Genomic DNA, 20,402 nt, shown 5'->3' with positions numbered 1-20,402 from the left:
AGCTCTGTCAATTTGGTTATTGATCATTGCTAGACAGCCATTTTCAAGTCTTGCCATAGATGATCAAGCCAATTCAAGTCAAAACTGTAACTAGGCCACTCAGGAACATTCAATGTCGTCTTGGTAAGTAACTCCAGTGTATATTTGGCAATGTGTTTTAGGATATTATCATGCTGAAATGTGACTGTCTCCCAGTGTCTGATGGAAAGCAGACCAGGTTTTGCTCTCGGATTTGGCCTGTGCTTAGCTCTATTCCGTTAATTTTTGAAATAAAATAACTCCCTAGTAATTGCAGATGACAAGCATACCTATAACATGATGTAGCCACCAAGCTTGAAAATATGATGAGTGGTACACACTCAGTCATGTGTTGGATTTGCCCCAAACATAACGTTTTGCATTCAAAACATAACGTTCATTTCTTTTCCACATTTTTGTAGTTTTATTTTAGAGCCGTATTGCAAGCAGGTGCATGTTTTGGAATATTTTTATTCTGTACATGCTTCCTTCTGTTCACTCTGTCAAGTAGGTTAGTACTGTGGAGTAAGTAAACATTGTTGATCCATCCCCAGTTCTCCTATCACAGCCATTCAATTCTGAAACTGTTTTAAAGTCACCACTGGCCTCGTGGTGAAATCCCTGAGCGGTTTCCTTCCTCGTCTTTGTAGTGACTGGGTTTATTGATACATCATCGAAAGTGTAATTAATAACATCACCATGCTCAAGGGGATATTTAATGTCTGCTTTTTAACTTTACCCATCCACCAATAGGTGCCCTTCTTTGCAAGGCATAGGAAAACCTCCCTGGTCTTAGTGGTTGAATCTGTGTTTGAAATTCACTGCTCGACTGAGGGACCTTACAGACAATTGTGTGAGGTACTGAGACGAGGTAGTCATTAAAAAATCATTTAAAACCCCATTATTGCACACAGAGTGAGTCCATGCAACTTTATGGGCTCCCGAGTGGCACAGCAGTCTAAGGCACCACATCTCAGTGCTAGAGGCGTCACTAGAGGCGTCACTAGAGACACCCTGGTTCGAATCCAGGCTGTATCATGTATTTTGGGCGGCAGGTAGCCTAGTGGTTAGAGCGTTGGACGAGTAACCGAAAGGTTGCTAGATCGAAACCCTAAGCTTACAAGGTAAAACTATGTCGTTTTGCCCCTGAACAAGGCAGTTAACCCAATGTTCCTAGGCCGTCATTGTAAATAAGAATGTGTTCTTAACCGACTTGCCTAGTTAAATAAAGGTTAAATAAAAAAAATCACAACCGGCCATGATTGGGAGTCCCATTGGGCAGCGCACCATTGGCCCAGCGTCGCCTGGGTTTGGCCGGTGTAGGCCGTCATTGTAAATAAGAATAAGTTAACTGACTTCCCTAGTTAAATAAAGGTTAAATGTAAAAAATAGAATGTGACTTGTTAAACACATTTTTACTCCTGAACTTATTTAGGCTTGCCATAAAGGGGCTGAATACTTATTGACTCAATACATTTTACACATTTTAATTAATGTGTAAAAATAAATACAAAACATAATTCCACTTTGACATTATGGGATATTGTGTGTAGGCTAGTATCAAAACATCTCAATTTAATCAATTTTAAATTAAGGCTGTGGCAACAAAATGCGGAAAAAGTCAAAGGGTGTGAATACTTTCTGAAGGCAATGAATGGCATAGGGTGCCATTTGGGATGCAGACCTGGACAGTTTGTAATGTCTGACGGAGGGAGAGGAAGAGGCTTTGCAGGGAGAGATGATTTTAAATGAACTGACCTTTTCAGGAGGTATCGCTAAACTAGTCACATGAAACGGCAATTTATGAGGAGGGAAATGTTCATTTACTAGTAATGAGCATCTATCAATCACTATGACAGTGGCATTACACAGGGGAGAGAGAATGGAGAGAATTAAGAATTGGAGGAGAGGGGGGATTGAGAGAGGGAGAGAGAGCATCTCTTCTCTACGCCTCCAGATAAGGAGGGAAGAGGGGTTGTTAAAAAAAAAAAAAGCACACTAAGACACTAATGTTTCATAAAAGCGAGGGTTTGAATGCCCAAACTGTATCAATCACAGGCCGCTAGGGGACTCATTTGCAGGCCGAAACCAAATCAAATCTTTGACCTCAGTGACCTTCGCAACTTCGCCTGCTTCCTCCGTAATCCAGCAAGGCTGGCTTCTCCCAGCTACCCGCTAATTGGGTCAGGTGAAGAGGAACAAATTGTACTGTTGATTAATGTGTTACTGGTCCACACACACCTAACTCTCAATGTATTCAAACTAATGCATTACACATGCACATAGATATGCAGAGTTTCGGAGGAGGTGATTGGTGTATGGGGATGATGATGACGGGGATTTCTTTCATATCAGATTCTGAGAGCCTATAATTGTGTTTTACCTGGCAGTGAGAGGCAATGCAAATAAAAAAAAACTTGAGTGTTGATAACAAAATAGCTCAGTTGGTGTAGCACTTGCGAGGCATAGCTGAGCATAAACAGAAATCATTTGCAAATTATTATTTTTTATTATTTTACTGGACAACATCTGGTGGTCATGACGCTTTCAAAACAACCAATTACAAAAAAAAGAAAAAAAAAGAAACGAGGTCAAATCATGTCAGTGATCCTCAGGTCGGAAAGTCGGAGCTCTATCTAGAAAGATGCCTGAACTTCTGACTTGGATTTCCGATTTGGATGACCGTTCCCAAAAAAAATCCCAATTGTATCGCAGTTGTCTTGAATGCACTGAAGTTGGAAGTCAGAGATTTCCGAGTTTCCAGTTATGAAAAAACGTCTCAGAGGAGGGAGGGAGAAAGCGGCAGAGGGTCCGCCTCTCACGGTCCCTGCTCTCTCCTTCCTTTCCTCCGGTGAGACTGACCAGAGAGAGGGAGCACAGTCTTCCACCTGATGGCGAAACTCAAGTCGCACCGCATCTGCTTCATGCACAAATTCATGTTGTTCCTATGACCAGAAATATTCTTCGATATTAAAATAGACAACGCTTCTCCTGCGTCGACCATGCAGTGAGGGTAGCAAAAGTGATTGAAAATATATTTTCCTGTATGTCTAAAAATGTCCACATACAGTGCCTTTGGAAATTATTCAGACCCCTTGCCCTTTTCCACATTTTGATAGGTTACAGCTTTATTCTAAAATTGATTAAATTGTTTTATTTTCTCAATCTACACACAATATCCAATAATGACAAAGCAAAAACTAGTTTAGAAATGTTAGCTAATTAATAAAAAATAAAAAAACTTTAATATTAGATTTACACAAAGATTCAGACCTTTTAATCAGTACTTTGTTGAAGCACCTTTGGCAGCGATTACAGCCTGGAGTCTTCTTGGGTACGACGCCACAAGCTTGGCACCTCTCTATTTTTGGGGAGTTTCTTCAATTCTTCTCTGCAGATCCTCTCAAACTCTGTCAGGTTGGATGGGGAGTGTCGCTGCACAGCTTTTATCAGGACTCTCCAGAGATGATCGATCGGGTTCAAGTCCGGGCTCTGGCTGGGCCACTCAAGGACATTCAGAGACTTGTCCCAAAACCACTCATGCGTTGTCTTGGCTGTGTGCTTAGGGTCGTTGTCCTGTTGGAAGGTGAACCTTCACCCCAGTCTGAGGTTGAGCCCTCTGGAGCAGGTTTTCATAAAGGATCTCTGTACTTTGCTCCATTCATCTTTTCCTCTATCCTGACTAGTCTACCAGTCCCGGTCGCTGAAAAACATCCCGACAGCATGATGCTGCAACCACCATGCTTCACCGTAGGAATGGTGCCAGGTTTCCTCTACACGTGATGCTTGGCATTCAGGCAAAAGAGTTGTCTTGGTTTCATCAGACCAGAAAATCTTGTTTCTCATGGTCTGAGAGTCTTTAGGTGCCTTTTAGAAAACTCAAAGCGGGCTGTCATGTGCCTTTTACTAAGGAATGGCTTCTGGCCACTCTATCATAAAGGCCCTATTGGTGGATTGCTGCAGAGATGGTTGTCCTTCTGGAAGGTTCTCCCATCTCCACAAAGGGACTAGAGCTCTGTCAGAGTGACCTTTGGGTTCTTGGTCACCTCCCTGCCAAGGCCCATCTCCCCCGATTGCTCAGTTTGGCCGGGCAGCCAGCTCTACGAAGAGTCTTGGTGGTTCCAATTTCTTGGTGGTTCCATTCTTCCATTTAAGAATGATGGAGGCCACCGTGTTATTGGGGACCTTTAATACTGCAGAAATGTTTTGGTACCCTTCCCCAGATCTGTCCCGCGACATTATCCTGTCTACGGACAATTCCTTCGACCTCATGGCTTGGTCTTTGCTCGGACATGCACTTCTCAACTGTGGGACCTTACATAGACAGGTGTGTGCCTTTCCAAATCGTGTCCAATCAATTGAATTTACCACAGGTGGATTGGAATCAAGTTGTAGAAACATCTCAAGGATGATCAATGGAAACAAGTGCACCTGCGCTCAATTTCGTGTCTCATAGGAAAGGGACTGAATACTTACGTAAATAAGGTATGCAGAAGACATTTCAGTTGAAGGCATTCAGTTGTACAACTGACTAGGTATCTCCCTTTCCCATTTTTTCTTTTTTCTTTATACATTTGCAAACATTTCTATCAACCTGTTTTCGCTTTGTCATTATGGGGTATTGTGTAGATTGATGAGGATGTTTAATTTATTTAATCCATTTTAGAATAAGGCTGTTACAAAATAAAATGTAGTAGTCAAGGGGTCTGAAACAAATTGTTTCAAGCAAAACTACCAGAACTATTTGTGATGGTGAACCTGAACAATCTAAATCAAATCTAATGTAAGCCCCGATCCAGTAAAACACAATTGTAAACAGCACATTTGATAAAAATTACCTCGCAAATTACATTTGTTATCACGCAAAGAATAAAGTCAAATATTGCGCAAGTCATTTTACAATCTTTTGAAAGCTGAAAATCACACGCAGACATGCCAGATCACTAATAGGCCTACCTCTCGTTTGTCAGTGAGCGAAGAAACGCGCAGCGCGCAATTTGTCTAGGCTACTGATATTGCCTGGGGTTGATCGGCATGCAAAATGACTTGTAGATCATTGACTGTCAACATAATTACATGCTTAGTCCGACACTGAAGGAGAGTTGTCAGACTGCATAGTTGTCACAAAAGATGAGGTATTTTCAGAAGATAGAAAGTCATTTGAGTAATTGAGTAAAACATTTTAGTGAACCAGCGATTCGTAACATTTGAATGGATATTCTTACCGAATCATGCTACATTTGGATCGGTTTGGGGTCCCGCAGACCGATGCATTCATATCTTAAACATTTAAACCAGCACCCGATGCATATTGGTGAATTGTTACATAGGGTTCTAAATAGTCTGCTTCCCAAATGGAACCCTATGCCTTAAGATGCGAGTCACAGCACTGCACAGCTCAAGAACCCGGGATCATACTAACAAGTCTCACACACAGACCAAGGCCCATTCTCATTTTGTCCCTTTTGTTTGAAATACACCAAACAGAGACTTCAACAAGGTCCTCCAAGGCTATTAGCATTGCAGAGAGCCCTTAGCTGGTGTTAGCTTAGCGTCCTTGGCCCATAATGCAAGCAGGCCAGGCCACATGCTAGCTGTGCTCTGGACTTTCTCTTCAAACAGGCTAATGCTCCGTATCCAGCAGCCAACCGACTGGACAGGGCAGTGACCACCGCTCTCCAAAGCTCTTTGGCAGCCATTTCGTATTTTAAAAGACACCAAAGCAGGGTATATGCTATTTGTGAAAGGCTTAACAATGAGGAGGTGGTTCAAACCTCTTCAAATGACTGGACGGGCCACTACACTTTGGCAGTCATTTAGAAAAATATTTGAAAAGACAAAGCTAATATTGAACAAAAGAACCAAAGCAGGTATGTGAAGGGCTTAAACATATTACACATAGTGGTGGTTCCAACTTCTTCTTCAAACTACTCACATTTCTCAAGTGCGTCCATAGCAGCTCCCATCTCCGCCTGTTGGATACTGGATTGAAAAGGAGAAGAAAAAATAAATCAACAAATAAGAAAAAAAAGAGAAAAAAAGAGGGGAAAGACGGACAAGAAAGAAAAGGTATTTAGCATATTCAAAACATCCCTTTCAAATGCTGTAGTCTGAGAGCATGCCAATGACAGAGGATTATATAAAAATGTTTTTCTCCAAAGCCTCCCAGGTAGCTAGCACCATGCATACATCTCACAGAGGTAGCTAAGCCTTTGGGCCAGGCGCTCTCTCAGCATGTACACTGTTTACCGTATTGCTCTCTGTAAATATTATATTATGTGATCATAGGCAAGTGTCAGGGGGGGGGGGGTAACGGGGCTTACGTTTAGTAAATATAAAACAGTAAGCTGGGTAGAGATACTATGGAGGGGACAAAGTTATCGCCAGCTTAGAGGCAGAGAGCGCTCTTTCAAGAGGGCCATGAGAGGGATTTTCAATGCAGAGGGGTGAGAGATGTTTGATGGATTTTGTATTATTCTTAAGCTGAGTAGAATGGTTTTATCTCCTCTCTGAAAGGGTCTTCCTTCACGCAGCGATTCACATTTTCTTTACCCTACGGTTCTTTATAAAAGCCTCCCCATCATTTCCCCCCATCCCTCTGAAGAGAAACATCACAGGTAGAACCAAACAAAACTCTAGCTAGCCCTGGAGAAAATCTGTCTCAAATGGCACCCTATTCCCTTCATAGTGCATTACATTTGACCAGAAGGGAACAGGGTGCCTATTGTGCCCCACAACTTAAGACACACTGTGTGCGGACTCTCTTTTTGTCACAGAGCATTTCCCCAGCCATCCCAGCTAGCCCTAGCTCTAGTCCAGAGCGTTAGTGAAGGCAGGCTCAGCGTTAGCAAACCGCAGTAATGTCCTGGACCAGAGCTAAGCTAGCTCTGGAGAAAGACTCACTGTGTGCGATCTCTCGCTCTCACAGGGCATTTCCCCTCCTCAAAATGATGTTTCTATAATACCATTTATGTCAATTCAATAATGAATCGATTCATTTTCATTCCGCATAAAGTCCCTCCCAATAGAACAGCCACAGAGCTTAATTGCTATAATAAACACCATCAATAAAACATGGCCATTATTTCTAGAGCCCATTAGCCGTGCATTGAGCAGAGCGGTGCACACTGAAGACTGCATCCCGGATGCCACTCTATTCCCTGTGTAGTGCACTACTTTTGACCAAGAACCAAAAAAAGTAGTCAAAAAGTGGTCAAAAAGTAGTGCACTATATAGGGACTAAGGTGGCATTTGGGACACATGCTAACTCGGCCTAATGGGTGGGTGGTCTACGTACCTTGGGCCCTTGCCACAGCCTATTCGCTCTCCTTTGAAGTACACAGCCACAGTGTAGGTTCGCGCGTGAGACGGCCCCACTGTCTGCAGGGTCCTACAGCAAACGGATGAAAAAGGAGAGTGGGATGAGCGACGGAGAGGAGAAAAGGAGAAAGCGAGAAATAATGACAGACGTGAGAAAGCTCAAGGACACGCGATGTTGGTATCGTCCTTCTGGAAAAGAACAAGACAACAAACATTTTCGTTTGGAGCTGATATAATGCATCTCCAGAGAGAGATGAAAGAGAGAGGCAGGAAAATACAGGAGAATACTTTGATTCGTCTGGGCGTGGTTTGACAGTGTACAGAAGCCATCTGAGGGACAGTTAAACAAGAAAAAGGCCACCCATCATCTCTGGATGGTTAAAGTATGTGTGTTCTTCTGCTACAAAGACAAAAAAGACTGATAATGCTCTCTGACAGTCCCCAGCAGGCTTTGGTGTTACATAGAAATACATGAGCAACCAGCAAACTCAGAGAGAAAGTCATGGAAAACGATATCACATTCATATCATATGAAACATTTAAAAATACATTTGACATCACCGTTTTTAGTTAGATATCAGCAGGGAGAAGGGAGTACAAGTAAACAACACTTGTAGATGTCTAAAATGTTAACATTAGCATAAACCACACACCGACAGCCTAAATTATTAACAAACAATTTACTTATTTCAGGGGTGCTATTCATTTTTAATGCAATGTGGTCACTTACGGCATTTCATTAATAATTCAATCATATTTCTCACTTACAAATGAAGAAGCCTGTGGCATGTTCCGAACAAATACTAACGGGTTCTTCAGCCCTGCTGAATTCTGAAACAAACCTCGACAGTGAAAACTGTCACTTGGAATTTGAATCTCTCTGAAAGCGGCAGAAACCAGAGAAATGGGGATATGAGGAAGCATTAGTCAGCTGTCACTTCCAAGCAGGTCACACATTCAGTACAGTACAGACAGACATAATATGTATGTTTGTATTGATTTGTATGGTCCTTTAGTAGTGGTTTCCTTGCAGAAATTCAACCATGAAGGCCTGACTCACACAGTCTCTTCTGAACAGTTGATGTTGGGATGTGTCTGTTACTTGAACTCTGTGAAGTATTTGTTTGGGCTTCAATCTGTGGTGCAGTTCATTCTAATGAACTTATCCTCTACTGCAGAGGTAACTCAGGGTCTTCCTTTCTTGTGGCGGTCCTCATGAGAGCCAGTTTCATCATAGCGCTTGGTTTTCGCAACTGCACTTGAAGAAACTTTCAAAGTTCTCGACATTTTCCGGATTCACTGACCTTCACATCTTAATGTAATGATGGACTGCTGTTTTTCTTTGCTAATTTGACCTCTTCTTGCCATAATATGGACATGGTCTTTTACCAAATAGATATTCTGTATACCAGCCCTAACTTGTCACAACACAACTGATTAGCTCAAACGCATTTAGGAAAACAAGACATTCCATAAATTAACTTTTAACAAGGCACACCTGTTAACTGAAATGCATTCCAGGTGACCACGTCATGAAGCTGATTGAGAGAATGCCAATAGTGTGCAAAGCTGTCATCAAGGCAAAGGGTGGCTACTTTGAAGAATCTCAAATATTAAAAAAAATGTTGATTTGTTTAACACTTTCTTGGTTACAACATGATTCCATATGTGTTATTTCATAGTTTTGATGTCTTCACTATTATTCTACAATGTAGAAATTAGTAAAAATTAAGAAAAACTCTGGAATGAGTAGGTATGTCCAGACTTTTAACTGGTACTGTATATATATATATATATAAACTCCTTTTTCAGGACCCTGTCTTTCAAAGATAATTCGTAAAAATCGAAATAACTTCACAGATCTTCAATGTAAAGGGTTTAAACACTGTTTCCCATGCTTGTTCAATAAACCATAAACAATTAATGAACATGCACCTGTGGAACGGTTGTTAAGACACTAACAACTTACAGACGGTAGGCAATTAATGTCACAGATGAAAACTTAGGACACTAGAGGCCTTTCTACTGACTCTGGAAAAAAAACAAAAGAAAGAGGCCCAGGGTCCCTGCTCATCTGCGTGAACGTGCCTTAGGCATGCTGCAAGGAGGCATGAGGACTGCAGATGTGGCAGGGCAATAAATTGAAATGTCCGTATTGTGAGACGCCTAAGACAGCGCTACAGGGAGACAGGACGGACAGCTGATCGTACTCGCAGTGGCAGACCACGTGTAGCAACACCTGCACTTGCCCCTTGACCTTTTGTCAAATAACAGGTTTCTCTGGAAGTGGTGCTTTTTATCCCAACAACAAAGACCTTTACACAACACAGCACATCCATTCACTATGTTCTTGTTAGGGGAGCCGTTCAAGGTTGCCTGTGTGTGGTTAATGTGTGTGTGTGTGTGGGGGGGGGGGGGGGGGGGGGGGGGGCAGGATAATAAGTTCTATGGAGGGAGCAGTAGCTTACTTGTAGAGGGGTATGTCGGGCTCCTTGCCCTCCGTGCGCAGTGTCAGGCAGCACTGTTGGAGCTGGGATTTAGGATCGTTCCAATCCTGGTTTAGGATAAACTCCTGCAACACACGCACATGCTTTACACATCACAAATACTGTAGAGTAACAATTACAAACTCTACCTCTATTCATCTCCCTTTCCCCTACTTTCATTGCTTCCCTGACTCTTTCCTGCTTTCCACCTCTTATCCTACTCTCACTTTTTGTTCTTCTCTGGCGCTCTCGGCCTCTCCGCTCTCTCCATCTCCCAGACTTTTCTCTCTCTGCGGTGGGCACAAATCACAGGCTACTTAAGACACAAGCGTCTCCAGCCTGCTCCTAGCAGAGACAGAAATACAGAGCTCTCTCTCAGGGTCTGTCTGGGAGTCTCCCAGGTGTGCAGGCCTGATACATTCTCCAATCCAAAGGGACTTCTAAAAGCACTTCCATTAACTGGAAAGCAGCCCTGTTATAAAAAAAGGGACACTTTGAATCTATAACTGTCTGTTCCTATTAATTTTCTACAAAGATGGGTTCTGCATGCCTTGTAGCCAATGCTCTCTCTTGCTCCCTCTTTGGCGTTCCCTCTCCCTCTCTGGGAGAGGGAAATAAGAGATGGTATCAAAGCAGCCAGTACACAAAACACATGCACATAAATTGCACAATACATACACGTGTACATACACACAGGTGTACACACGCGTAAAGCCTACACTGACATAATGGTTCCATATATGTCCTTTTACTTTCTTCCAGAAGATTCTATAAAGCAATAATAGCCTCTTAGAAACCAGAGCCCTATGTCCAAAATTTCTCCCTATTCCCTACATAGTGCATTACTTTAGGGAATGGTGGCCCCTATGGGGCCCGGAATAAATATAAGCACCCACCACATTATTATATAGGGAATAGGGTGCCCATTGGGACAACGTCTGAAAGGCTATGTGAAGAGATGTGTTGGTCTTTTTCACAACTTTCTGTTGGAAGTGGAAATGAGGTGCTCTCTCTCTCTCTCTCTGTAGTCGCCTATGTACACACACACACACACACACACACACACACACACACACACACACACACACACACACACACATGGTTCAGCTCCTCCATGGCCACCCACATTCCCAGGAGACCCACACAGACAGCAATTAGTACACCATTGTAGGCTGAGCCATCACCTTCACACAGTGTGCAGGATGTGTGTGAGTGTGTGAAGGAGGTAGTGTGTGTGTGTGGAAGCAGTAGTCTCTCTCGACCATTCTAACAGGAAGAAGCAGGTCCACCAACCTATTCATCCTACAGACAGAATGTCTTCTCTAAAGGGAGGGAGGGAGGGAGAGGAGGAGAAGAGGGAGAAGGAGGGTGGCAGGTCCACCAACCTATTCATCTTACAGAGACTCACTTCTCTAAATCTCACCAATTTACTGATACGTCACACCTCCTGCCATCTAATACGAGAGGAGGCTTAACGGAGGTCTTTCTGAATGACCACCACACCCACCACCTGAAACACTTGAGAAACAACAGCACCGTAGAACAGAACAGTGCTGGCTACACCAGCGGTAGTAGGGGATCAATATCTAAACAGTCAGTAACAACCCAATAACAGTAGCTAGCATAGAACCAACCGCAACCGGCGCCCATTAAAGATGACTACAATAGGACTGTACAGCCATGCTAAGACCGTTGACGAGTCAAGCACCACTTGAGTGCCGCTCGTCAATGCTAGTGCTATTAGTTTAGCCATTAGCTTCTGCCGCCTCCACTCTCTACCGGTGGTACATAGAGAAGAGAAGAGTGGTCATTGATTGGCGAGTGAGTGGCCTCTCTCGCGGTCGTGGGGATGCTGGCTGTCGATGGGATCAGAGGAGAGTGAGTGAGAACCTCACCTTCAGACATGCACGCGCTCAGGCGCACAGGGGAGATCGCGCGCACACACACACACACGCTCACACACACACACGCTCACTCACACACACGCTCACTCACCTTCAGTCGAGGGAAGAAGCAGACGTTCATGAAGGTGTGAACGTACTCCAGATCCTTATCGATGTAGAGCGCCGCGATGAAAGCTGCCGATGACAGAAGAGAAGAGAGGAAAGAACAATGAACGAGGGATGAAAGAGAGGAGAGGCTACATAACGGAAGGGATGAAAGGGAGAGTCGATGTTTAAGAAGTAACGTCGTACAAATCTAAAATCTGCTTTGTGGTTGAGAACACCATTAACACGAGAGGAGAGGAGGAGGTTATGGAATGGGTATACTGGAAGGGGGTGTATATGTGGACTGAACGGAACCGGATAGACCATGATGGCTGTCTGCTGCCTATCTGGGCCCATATATACAAAGCGTTTCAGAGTAGCAGTGCTGATCTAGGATCCTTAAAAATATATATATTTTAGATCCTAATGAATAAGGTTATATGGACAGATCCTAGATTGGCACTGCTACTCCGAGATGCTTTGTTGATATTGGCCTTGGACTCAATAATAAAGGCTCCATACAAGTTGCACAGACATTAAAAGGAAATGGAACATACTAACACACTAAATATTAAAAAAAATATGATCTTCCACCATAGTTAATGTGCTGGAAAGGGCCATTTGAAGAGAGAATATTTCAGCCAGAGCAGTAACGTTAGCGGTACCATAGTTTAAAAAAAAGGGTAATATAACCTAGTCTGTCTACTGTCAGACTGTACAATAACAGCCTCTAGCTCTTAAATGTTTTCAAAGTAATGTTTTTTAACTATTCAATTCTCCCATCAAGAAAATAAATGACCTGTATTATGAATATAAGTGATACATTCTTATGCTGTTTTCGATGCACATTTTAATGACGTAAATTCGGCATTTCTTCAGTTTTTCTCTAAACTGAGCAAGAATGAAAGAAGTCAAAGTTTAGTGCAGGTTGTCTAAACCATTTTTGTGTCTCCTCCCAGTCCCTTCAGACTACACACCGGTCATCCCCCTTGTTCAGGTTGTCTAAACCATTTTTGGGTTTCCACCCAGTCTCTTCAGACTACACACCTGTCGCATGTCACCACATTCTACTACACAGTGTTTTATTCTCACCTTACACACAAGAGAAGGCAGGCTGGAGTCAAAGTGAAGAGAGGAGGTAATAAGTAATATTTCAGTTGCTGTGTAGAGAGATAGGCTGTGTCCCAAATGGCACATTTTTCCTTATATAGTGCACTATTTTTGACCAGGGCCCCCGTGGGAATCGAACCCACAACCCTGGCATTGAAAGTGCCATAATCTACCAACTGAGCTACACTGCAGTGTTTTCATTACACAGGTGCACCTTGTGCTGGGGACAAAAAAAGGCCACTCAAATGTGCATCGGTCACACAACCATGCCAGACGTCTCACGTTTTGAGGGAGCATGCAAATGGCATGCTGACTGCAGGAATATCCACCAAAGCATTTGCTATAGAATTAAGCCGCCTTCAACATCGTTTTAGAGAATTTGGCAGTACATCCAACCGGCCTCACAACCACAGACCACGTGTAATCACGCTAGACCAATACCTCCACATCCGGCTTCTTCAGCTTGCCGGATCGTCTGAGACCAGCCAACTGGACAGCTGATGAAACAGTGGGTTAGAAAAACCTAAGCATTTCTGCAAAAACTGTCAGAAACGGTCTCAGGGAAGCTCATCTGTGTGCTCGTCTTCCTCACCAGGGTCTTGACCGGACTGCAGTTCGGCATCATGACTGACTTCAGATGGCAAATGCTCACCTTTGATGGCCACTGGCATGGTGGAGAAGTGTGCTATTCACGGATGAATCAGATGGGTATGGCGGTGTGGGAGAGCGGATTGCTGATGTCAACCTCGTGAACAGAGTGCCCCAATGGTGGCGGTCGGGTTATGGTATGACCAGACATAAGCTACGGACAACAAACACAATTGAAATTTGAAAGCAGAGATACCGTGATGAGATTCTGAGGCCCATTGTCGTGCCATTCATCAGCTGCCATCACCATGTTTCAGCATGATAATGCACGGCCCCCATGAATTTACTTCAATTGACTGATTGCCTTATATGAACTGTAACTCAGTAAAATCTTTGAAATCGTTGCATGTTGCGTTTATATTTTTGTTCAACGGTGGGTTAACTGCCTTATTCAGGGGCAGAACGACAGATTTTTACCATGTCAGCTCGGGGATTCAATCTTGCAAACTTACAGTTAACTAGTCCAACGCTCTAACCACCTGCCTCTCATTGCACTCCACGAGGAGCCTGCCTGTTACGCGAATGCAGTAAGAAGCCAAGGTAAGTTGCTAGCTAGCATTAAACTTATCTTATAAAAAACAATCAATCAATCATAATCACTAGTTAAACTAGTAATATCATCCACCATGTGTAGTTATCTAGAGTGTCCTGCGTTGCATATAATCGATGCGGTGCGCATTCGCGGGAAAAAGACTGTCGTTGCTCCAACGTGTACCTAACCATAAACATCAATGCCTTTCTTAAAACCCATACACGTATATATTTTTAAACCTGCATATTTAGCTAAAAGAAATCCAGGTTAGCAGGCAATATTAACCAGGTGAAATTGTGTCACTTCTCTTGCGTTCATTGCACGCAGAGTCAGGGTATATGCAACAGTTTGGGCAGCCTGGCTCGTTGCGAACTAATTTGCCAGAATTTGACGTAATTATGACATAACATTGAAGGTTGTACAATGTAACAGCAATATTTTGACTTATGGATGCCACCGGTTAGATAAAATACGGAACGGAAATACGAAATTATAGTTTCCGGATTCGACCATATTAATGACCTAAGGCTCGTATTTCTGTGTGTTATTATGTTATAATTAAGTCTATGATTTGATAGAGCAGTCTGACTGAGCGGTGGTAGGCAGCAGCAGGCTCGTAAGCATTCATTCAAACAGCACTTTCGTGCGTTTAGCCAGCAGGTCTTCACTCAGCTTCAAGCATTGCGCTGTTTATGACTTCAAGCCTATCAACTCCCGAGATTAGGCTGGTGTAACCGATGTTTATTTAATTTTTTATTTTACCGTTATTTTACCAGGTAAGTTGACTGAGAACACGTTCTCATTTACAGCAACGACCTGGGGAATAGTTACAGGGGAGAGGAGGGGGATGAATGAGCCAATTGTAAACTGGGGATTATTAGGTGACCATGATGGTTTGAGGGCCAGATTGGGAATTTAGCCAGGACACCGGGGTTAACACCCCTACTCTTACGATAAGTGCCATGGGATCTTTAATGACCTCAGAGAGTCAGGACACCCGTTTAACGTCCCATCCGAAAGACGGCACCCTACACAGGGCAGTGTCCCCAATCACTGCCCTGGGGCATTGGGATATTTTTTAGACCAGAGGAAAGAGTGCCTCCTACTGGCCCTCCAACACCACTTCCAGCAGCATCTGGTCTCCCATCCAAGGACTGACCAGGACCAACCCTGCTTAGCTTCAGAAGCAAGCCAGCAGTGGTATGCAGGGTGGTATGCTGCTGGCATGTGAAATGGCTAGCTAGTTAGTGGGGTGCACGTTAATAGCGTTTCAAACGTCACTCGCTCTGAGACTTGGAGTAGTTGTTCCCCTTGCTCTGCATGGGCCGCGGCTTTTGTGGAGTGATGGGTAACGCTGCTTCGAGGGTGGCTGTTGTCAATGTGTTCCTCGTTCGAGCCCAGGTAGGAGCGAGGAGAGGGACGGAAGCTATACTGTTACACTGGCAATACTAAAGTGCCTAGTATTGGCACAAAAGTGTTGGAGAAGAAAGTAAAAGTGCAATACAAACACTTTGTTTTTGCATTATTTAAACCAAATTGAACATGTTTCATTATTTATTTGAGGCTATATTGATTTTTATTAATGTATTACATTAAGTTAAAATAAGTGTTCATTCAGTATTGTTGTAATTGTCATCATTACAAATAAATAAATAAAAATCGGCCGATTAATCGGTATCGGCTCATTTTGGTTCTCCAATAATCGGTATCGGCGTTGAAAAATCATAATCGGTCGACCTCTATTGTGTGTGTGCGTGTATGTGGCACCAAGTACAAAGCTCTCCCTATATAATGTTGCCTTTGATGGATTTAAGACGCTCTCCCTGAGTGTTTCATGTTCAAATCGTGTGTGTGTGTGTGTGTGTGTGTGTGTGTGTGTGTGTGTGTGTGTGTGTGTGTGTGTGTGTGTGTGTGTGTGTGTGTGTGTGTGTGTGTGTGTGTGTGTGTGTGTGTGTGTGTGTGTGTGTGTGTGTGTGTGTGTGTGTGTGTGTGTGTGTGTGTGTGTGTGTGTGTGTGTACGGTGCATGTCATCCTCTTGTGTCTTGGCCTTTGAAGAGCATCCAGTATGGTACACCTCGTCATGGTGCTGCCACTTGAGCCCGCCCAATACCTCCCAAACCCTTAATGCTCAGGCCTGGTCTCAGGATTCATCCCAAATGGCAACCTGCTAGCTACATAGTGCACTACTTTTGATCAGATGCATATGAGCCCTGGTCAAAAGTAGTGCACTATGTAGGGAATACAGTGCCATTTGGGACACAGACTCAGCCTTGATGTCTGAAGACTGGAAGGCCAAGTGAGTGGAGGGAGGGCTGTAACATGTATTTTCACTAGCCATGACACAGAGCCCTCAGACTCATTCATCAACCCTCCGGTCACCAAGCAAGCAGCAGAGGGCCCAGAAGCCAAAGGACAAGGCCAGGTCCATGTACTCCCACAGGACAATTAAACATCTCTTACTGGCATTTGATGAAGGAAAGAGAAGATGGAAAACGCCAATAGTTCAAGGTTTAAAGACGTCAAGGAGAGATGAGAGGTCATGTAGCCAACGTACAAAAACATGCTCTCTCCTTCAAAACCTCAAGGAGAGAGCATTGTCCAAAAAGGGATACCACAGATTTACATATCCAGTGCATTCGGAAAGTATTCAGACCTCTTTTCCACATTTTGTTAAGATATAGCCTTATTCTAAAATTGATTAAATAAATAAAAATCCTCATAAATCTACACACACCCCATAATGACAAAGCAAAAAACAGAAATATATAAAAAAGTATTAAGACCCTTTGCTATGAAACTCGAAATTGAGCTCAGGTGCATCGTGTTTCCATTGATCATCCTTGAAATGTTTCTACAACTTGATTGGAGTCCACCTGGGGTAAATTCAATTAATTGAACATTATTTGGAAAGGCACACACCTGTCTATATAAGGTCCCAGAGTGAACAGTGCATGTCAGCGCAAAAACCAAGCCATGATATCGAAATAATTATCCCTATAGAGCTCCGAGACAGGACTGTGTCGAGGGACAGATCTGGGGAAGGGTACCAAAACATGACTGCAGCATTGAAGGTCCCCAAGAACACAGTGGCCTCCCTCATTCTTAAATGGAAGATTTTTGGAACCACCAAGACACTTCCTAGAGCTGGCTGCCCGATCAAACTGAGCAATTGAGGGAGAAGGGCCTTGGTCAAGGAGGTGACAAAAAACCTGACGGTCACTCTGACAGAACTCCAGAGTTCCTCTGTGGAGATGGGAGAAATTTCCAGAAGAACAACAATCTCTGCAGCACTCCACCAATCAGTCATTTATGGTAGAGTGGCCAGATGGAAGCTATTCCTCAGTAAAAGGCACATGTCAGCCCGCTTGGAGTTTGCCAAAAGGCACCTAAAGACTCTCAGACATAAGAAACAAGATTCTCTGGTCTGATGAAACCAAGACAACTCTTTGGCCTTAATGCCAAACATCACGTCTAGTGGAAATCTGGCATCATCCCTACGGTGAAGCATGGTGGTGGAAGCATCATGCTGTGGGGAAGTTTTTCAGCAGCAGGGACTGGGAGACTAGTCAGGATCAAGGAAAAAATGAACGGACCAAAGTACAGAAAGATCCTTGATGAAGACCTACTCCAGAGCGCTCAGGACCTCAGACTGGGGCGATGGTTCACCTTCCAACAGGACAACGACCCAAAGCACACAGCCAAGACAATGCTGGAGTGGCTTCGGAACAAGTCTCTGAATGTCCTTGAGTGGCCTAGCCTGAGCCCGGACTTGAACCCAATCGAACAGCAGCAACGCTCCCCATTCAACCTGACAGAGCTTGAGAGGATCTGCAGAGAAGAATGGGAGAAACTCCCCAAATACAGGTGGGCCAAGCTTGTAGCGTTATACCCAAGAAGACTCAAGGCTTTAATCACAGCCAGAGGTGCTTCAACAAAGTACTGAGTAAAGGGTCTGAATACTTACGTAAATGTAACATTTGACATAATTTCTAAAAACCTGTATTTGCTTTGTTGTTATGGGGTATTGTGTGTAGATTTGTTGTAAAAAAAAAAAATAGAATAAGGCTGTAATGTAACAAAATGTGAAAAAAGTGAATGAGTCTGAATACTTTCCGAATGCACGGTATAATCAATTAATTAAAAGATATATATGCCTTGTTCGTACAATAAATGAAAAATAATAATGGCTCATGTTTAAAAATCTCAGACAGAGAGAAAGGAGAGTCTTCGGACATACATGCAGTACACACAAAATGGCAATCGATCCGTTTTTAAGTGAGAAGTCAGAAGAGAGACCTTGTAAATACAGTACACATGAAATGACAAGGATTGTGGTCCTCTGTAGCTCAGTAGAGAGAGCATGGCACTTGCAATGCCAGGATAGTGGGTTCGATTCCTGGGACCACCCTTACGTAAAATGTATGCATGCATGACTAAGTCGCTTTTGTTAAAGTGTCTGCTAAATGGCATATATAATATACAGTTGCGGTCAAATATATTGTCACCTTTGCACTTTTCTTAAATAGTTCCCAATTTTTCAAAAATAAGTTAACTTTTCATTTTTGTAAACTTCAGTTTACAATTTTTATTTCGAAAATAAAGGTCATGGGTCATCCAGCAGGACAATGACCCCGAACACACATCAAAGAGCACCAAGGAATGGCTCCAGAAGTAACGCTGGACTGTTCTCAATTGTCGATCAAAGAGTCCAGATCTGAACCGCATCCGAAACCTATGCCGAGATCTGAAAACAGTTTGCTGCTGAAGAGTGGGCCAATCGTCCAGTAGAACGGTGGAGGAAGCTCATTGAAACTACAAGAAGCATTTGTCCGCAGTTATCTTGGCCAATGGCTGTGCAACCAAGTACTAGCTCCGGGGTGCCAATAATGCTGTCATTTGTCTTTATTCAAAACATGTTTTATCGTTAACCTAAGTTTATAGAAAATTGTTCTGCAATGTTGAAAATCAAATAACGTACTAAAATCAAACTACTTATTTTAGAAGAAAAAAGGGAATTATTTAAGAAAAGTACAAGGGTGCCAATATATTTGGCGGCAAATGTATATTCAAAAGGGCTGTGAACTGTATACGCACATTCCAACAGGTCAGCAAGGGTCTTGGTCCGGAGGGCCACTGGCCGTTTAGTTTTGTCGTTAGTGATTGCGAACTCCTGCATGCCCAGCTCCTCTGCAACTTTGGCCTGGGTACGGTTGTTGACCAAGGAGCTACGCAACAGCTGTGGAACACACACACACATGCAGAAATCAAATTTAGATCAAACACAGACATATCCAAGTCCCAGATGCTCTTTTGCACATATCCCCCCCCCCCCCCTCAAAAAAAAAACATATGGACTAACACATCACAGATGCTTTACAGTGCAGGATATTCAATGTTTCACTGGCATAAATATTACATAGTGACTCAAAGCTCTCCAGATGAAGATATGTCAAAACAAGGCAAGTGCATTTCCTGCTCTAAAAGAGACAGCTGAAAACATGATAAATATAAATATAGCAGAGGGGGAAATAAAGTAGATGAGTTGAGACAAAGGCTGTGGGACGTCTTAGCTAACTCGGTCTCGACGACACACAGTCGCATCTAAAAAGCTACACATGTTGAATGAGCACTAATCTACTTGCAATCCATTCGAGTCGGAGTCTGTTTCTACTCTTGGGCAGGCCCGGGACCATCACATCCTCAGTAGAGCTCGCCGTCACTTAGCTATGCTTCACTGCAGAGCTTTTATCCCATTGATGTCACGTCTACTCCCTTCCACTAACAAATATCTAACTGGAGATCTGATTTTACTTAGCAGCTTTTAGTTACGACTTCTCTATGACAAATTGGTTCCAGAACTTACACTATGTTCTTTTTTTCTGACTGCAGAGAATTGATGGAAAAGGAACCAAAAAATAAAGAGTGGCTTTTTTGGGGGGGGGGGGGGGCATTCAATATTGATTGAAAATATGGAAAATTCACGGATGGAATGTTCCAGAGGTTACCTTTATATAAGAGGCACACGGAAACACCCCTAACACCACACACACTGTTACAGCACCATCAATACGGAGAAAGTCCATCGCTCTCCATCTGTACTCTACTGCCATCACAGGGGAGAGAGAGCCACCTATCAACAAAGGGCCTGCTATTAAAGACAAAGCCACTTTCCCATACAACAAATGGCTACCCAACTGCTCTCTCTTTCTCTCTCCCCCTGACACACTTTTTTCAGCACACAAAGACATGGGAAGAAAGAGGGAGGGATACAAAGAGGAGGGAGAGTTAAAGAGAGGTGCA

The 20,402-nt window shown here is 43.3% G+C and overlaps 1 protein-coding gene across 4 annotated transcripts in view; it reads right to left on the bottom strand.

Annotated features, from left to right (window-relative positions):
- Positions 1 to 20,402, bottom strand: part of drosha (drosha ribonuclease III) — a 125,731-nt gene that overhangs the window by 12,172 nt on the left and 93,157 nt on the right. For all 4 annotated transcript variants that reach the window (XM_055881250.1, XM_055881249.1, XM_055881252.1 and 1 more), the window contains 5 exons: positions 19,197 to 19,338; positions 11,820 to 11,902; positions 9,807 to 9,910; positions 7,316 to 7,408; positions 5,954 to 6,000 (listed from right to left, as the gene is read on the bottom strand). In XM_055881250.1, the coding sequence (XP_055737225.1) occupies positions 5,954 to 6,000; positions 7,316 to 7,408; positions 9,807 to 9,910; positions 11,820 to 11,902; positions 19,197 to 19,338 (469 nt within the window). The remainder of the gene's footprint in view (positions 1 to 5,953; positions 6,001 to 7,315; positions 7,409 to 9,806; positions 9,911 to 11,819; positions 11,903 to 19,196; positions 19,339 to 20,402) is intronic.

Source organism: Salvelinus fontinalis, chromosome 25, assembly GCF_029448725.1.
Source record: "Salvelinus fontinalis isolate EN_2023a chromosome 25, ASM2944872v1, whole genome shotgun sequence".
Classification (NCBI taxonomy): domain Eukaryota; kingdom Metazoa; phylum Chordata; class Actinopteri; order Salmoniformes; family Salmonidae; genus Salvelinus; species Salvelinus fontinalis.
The sequence above is the reverse complement of the archived record's forward strand: the minus strand, read 5'-3'. Positions and strand labels throughout refer to the sequence as shown.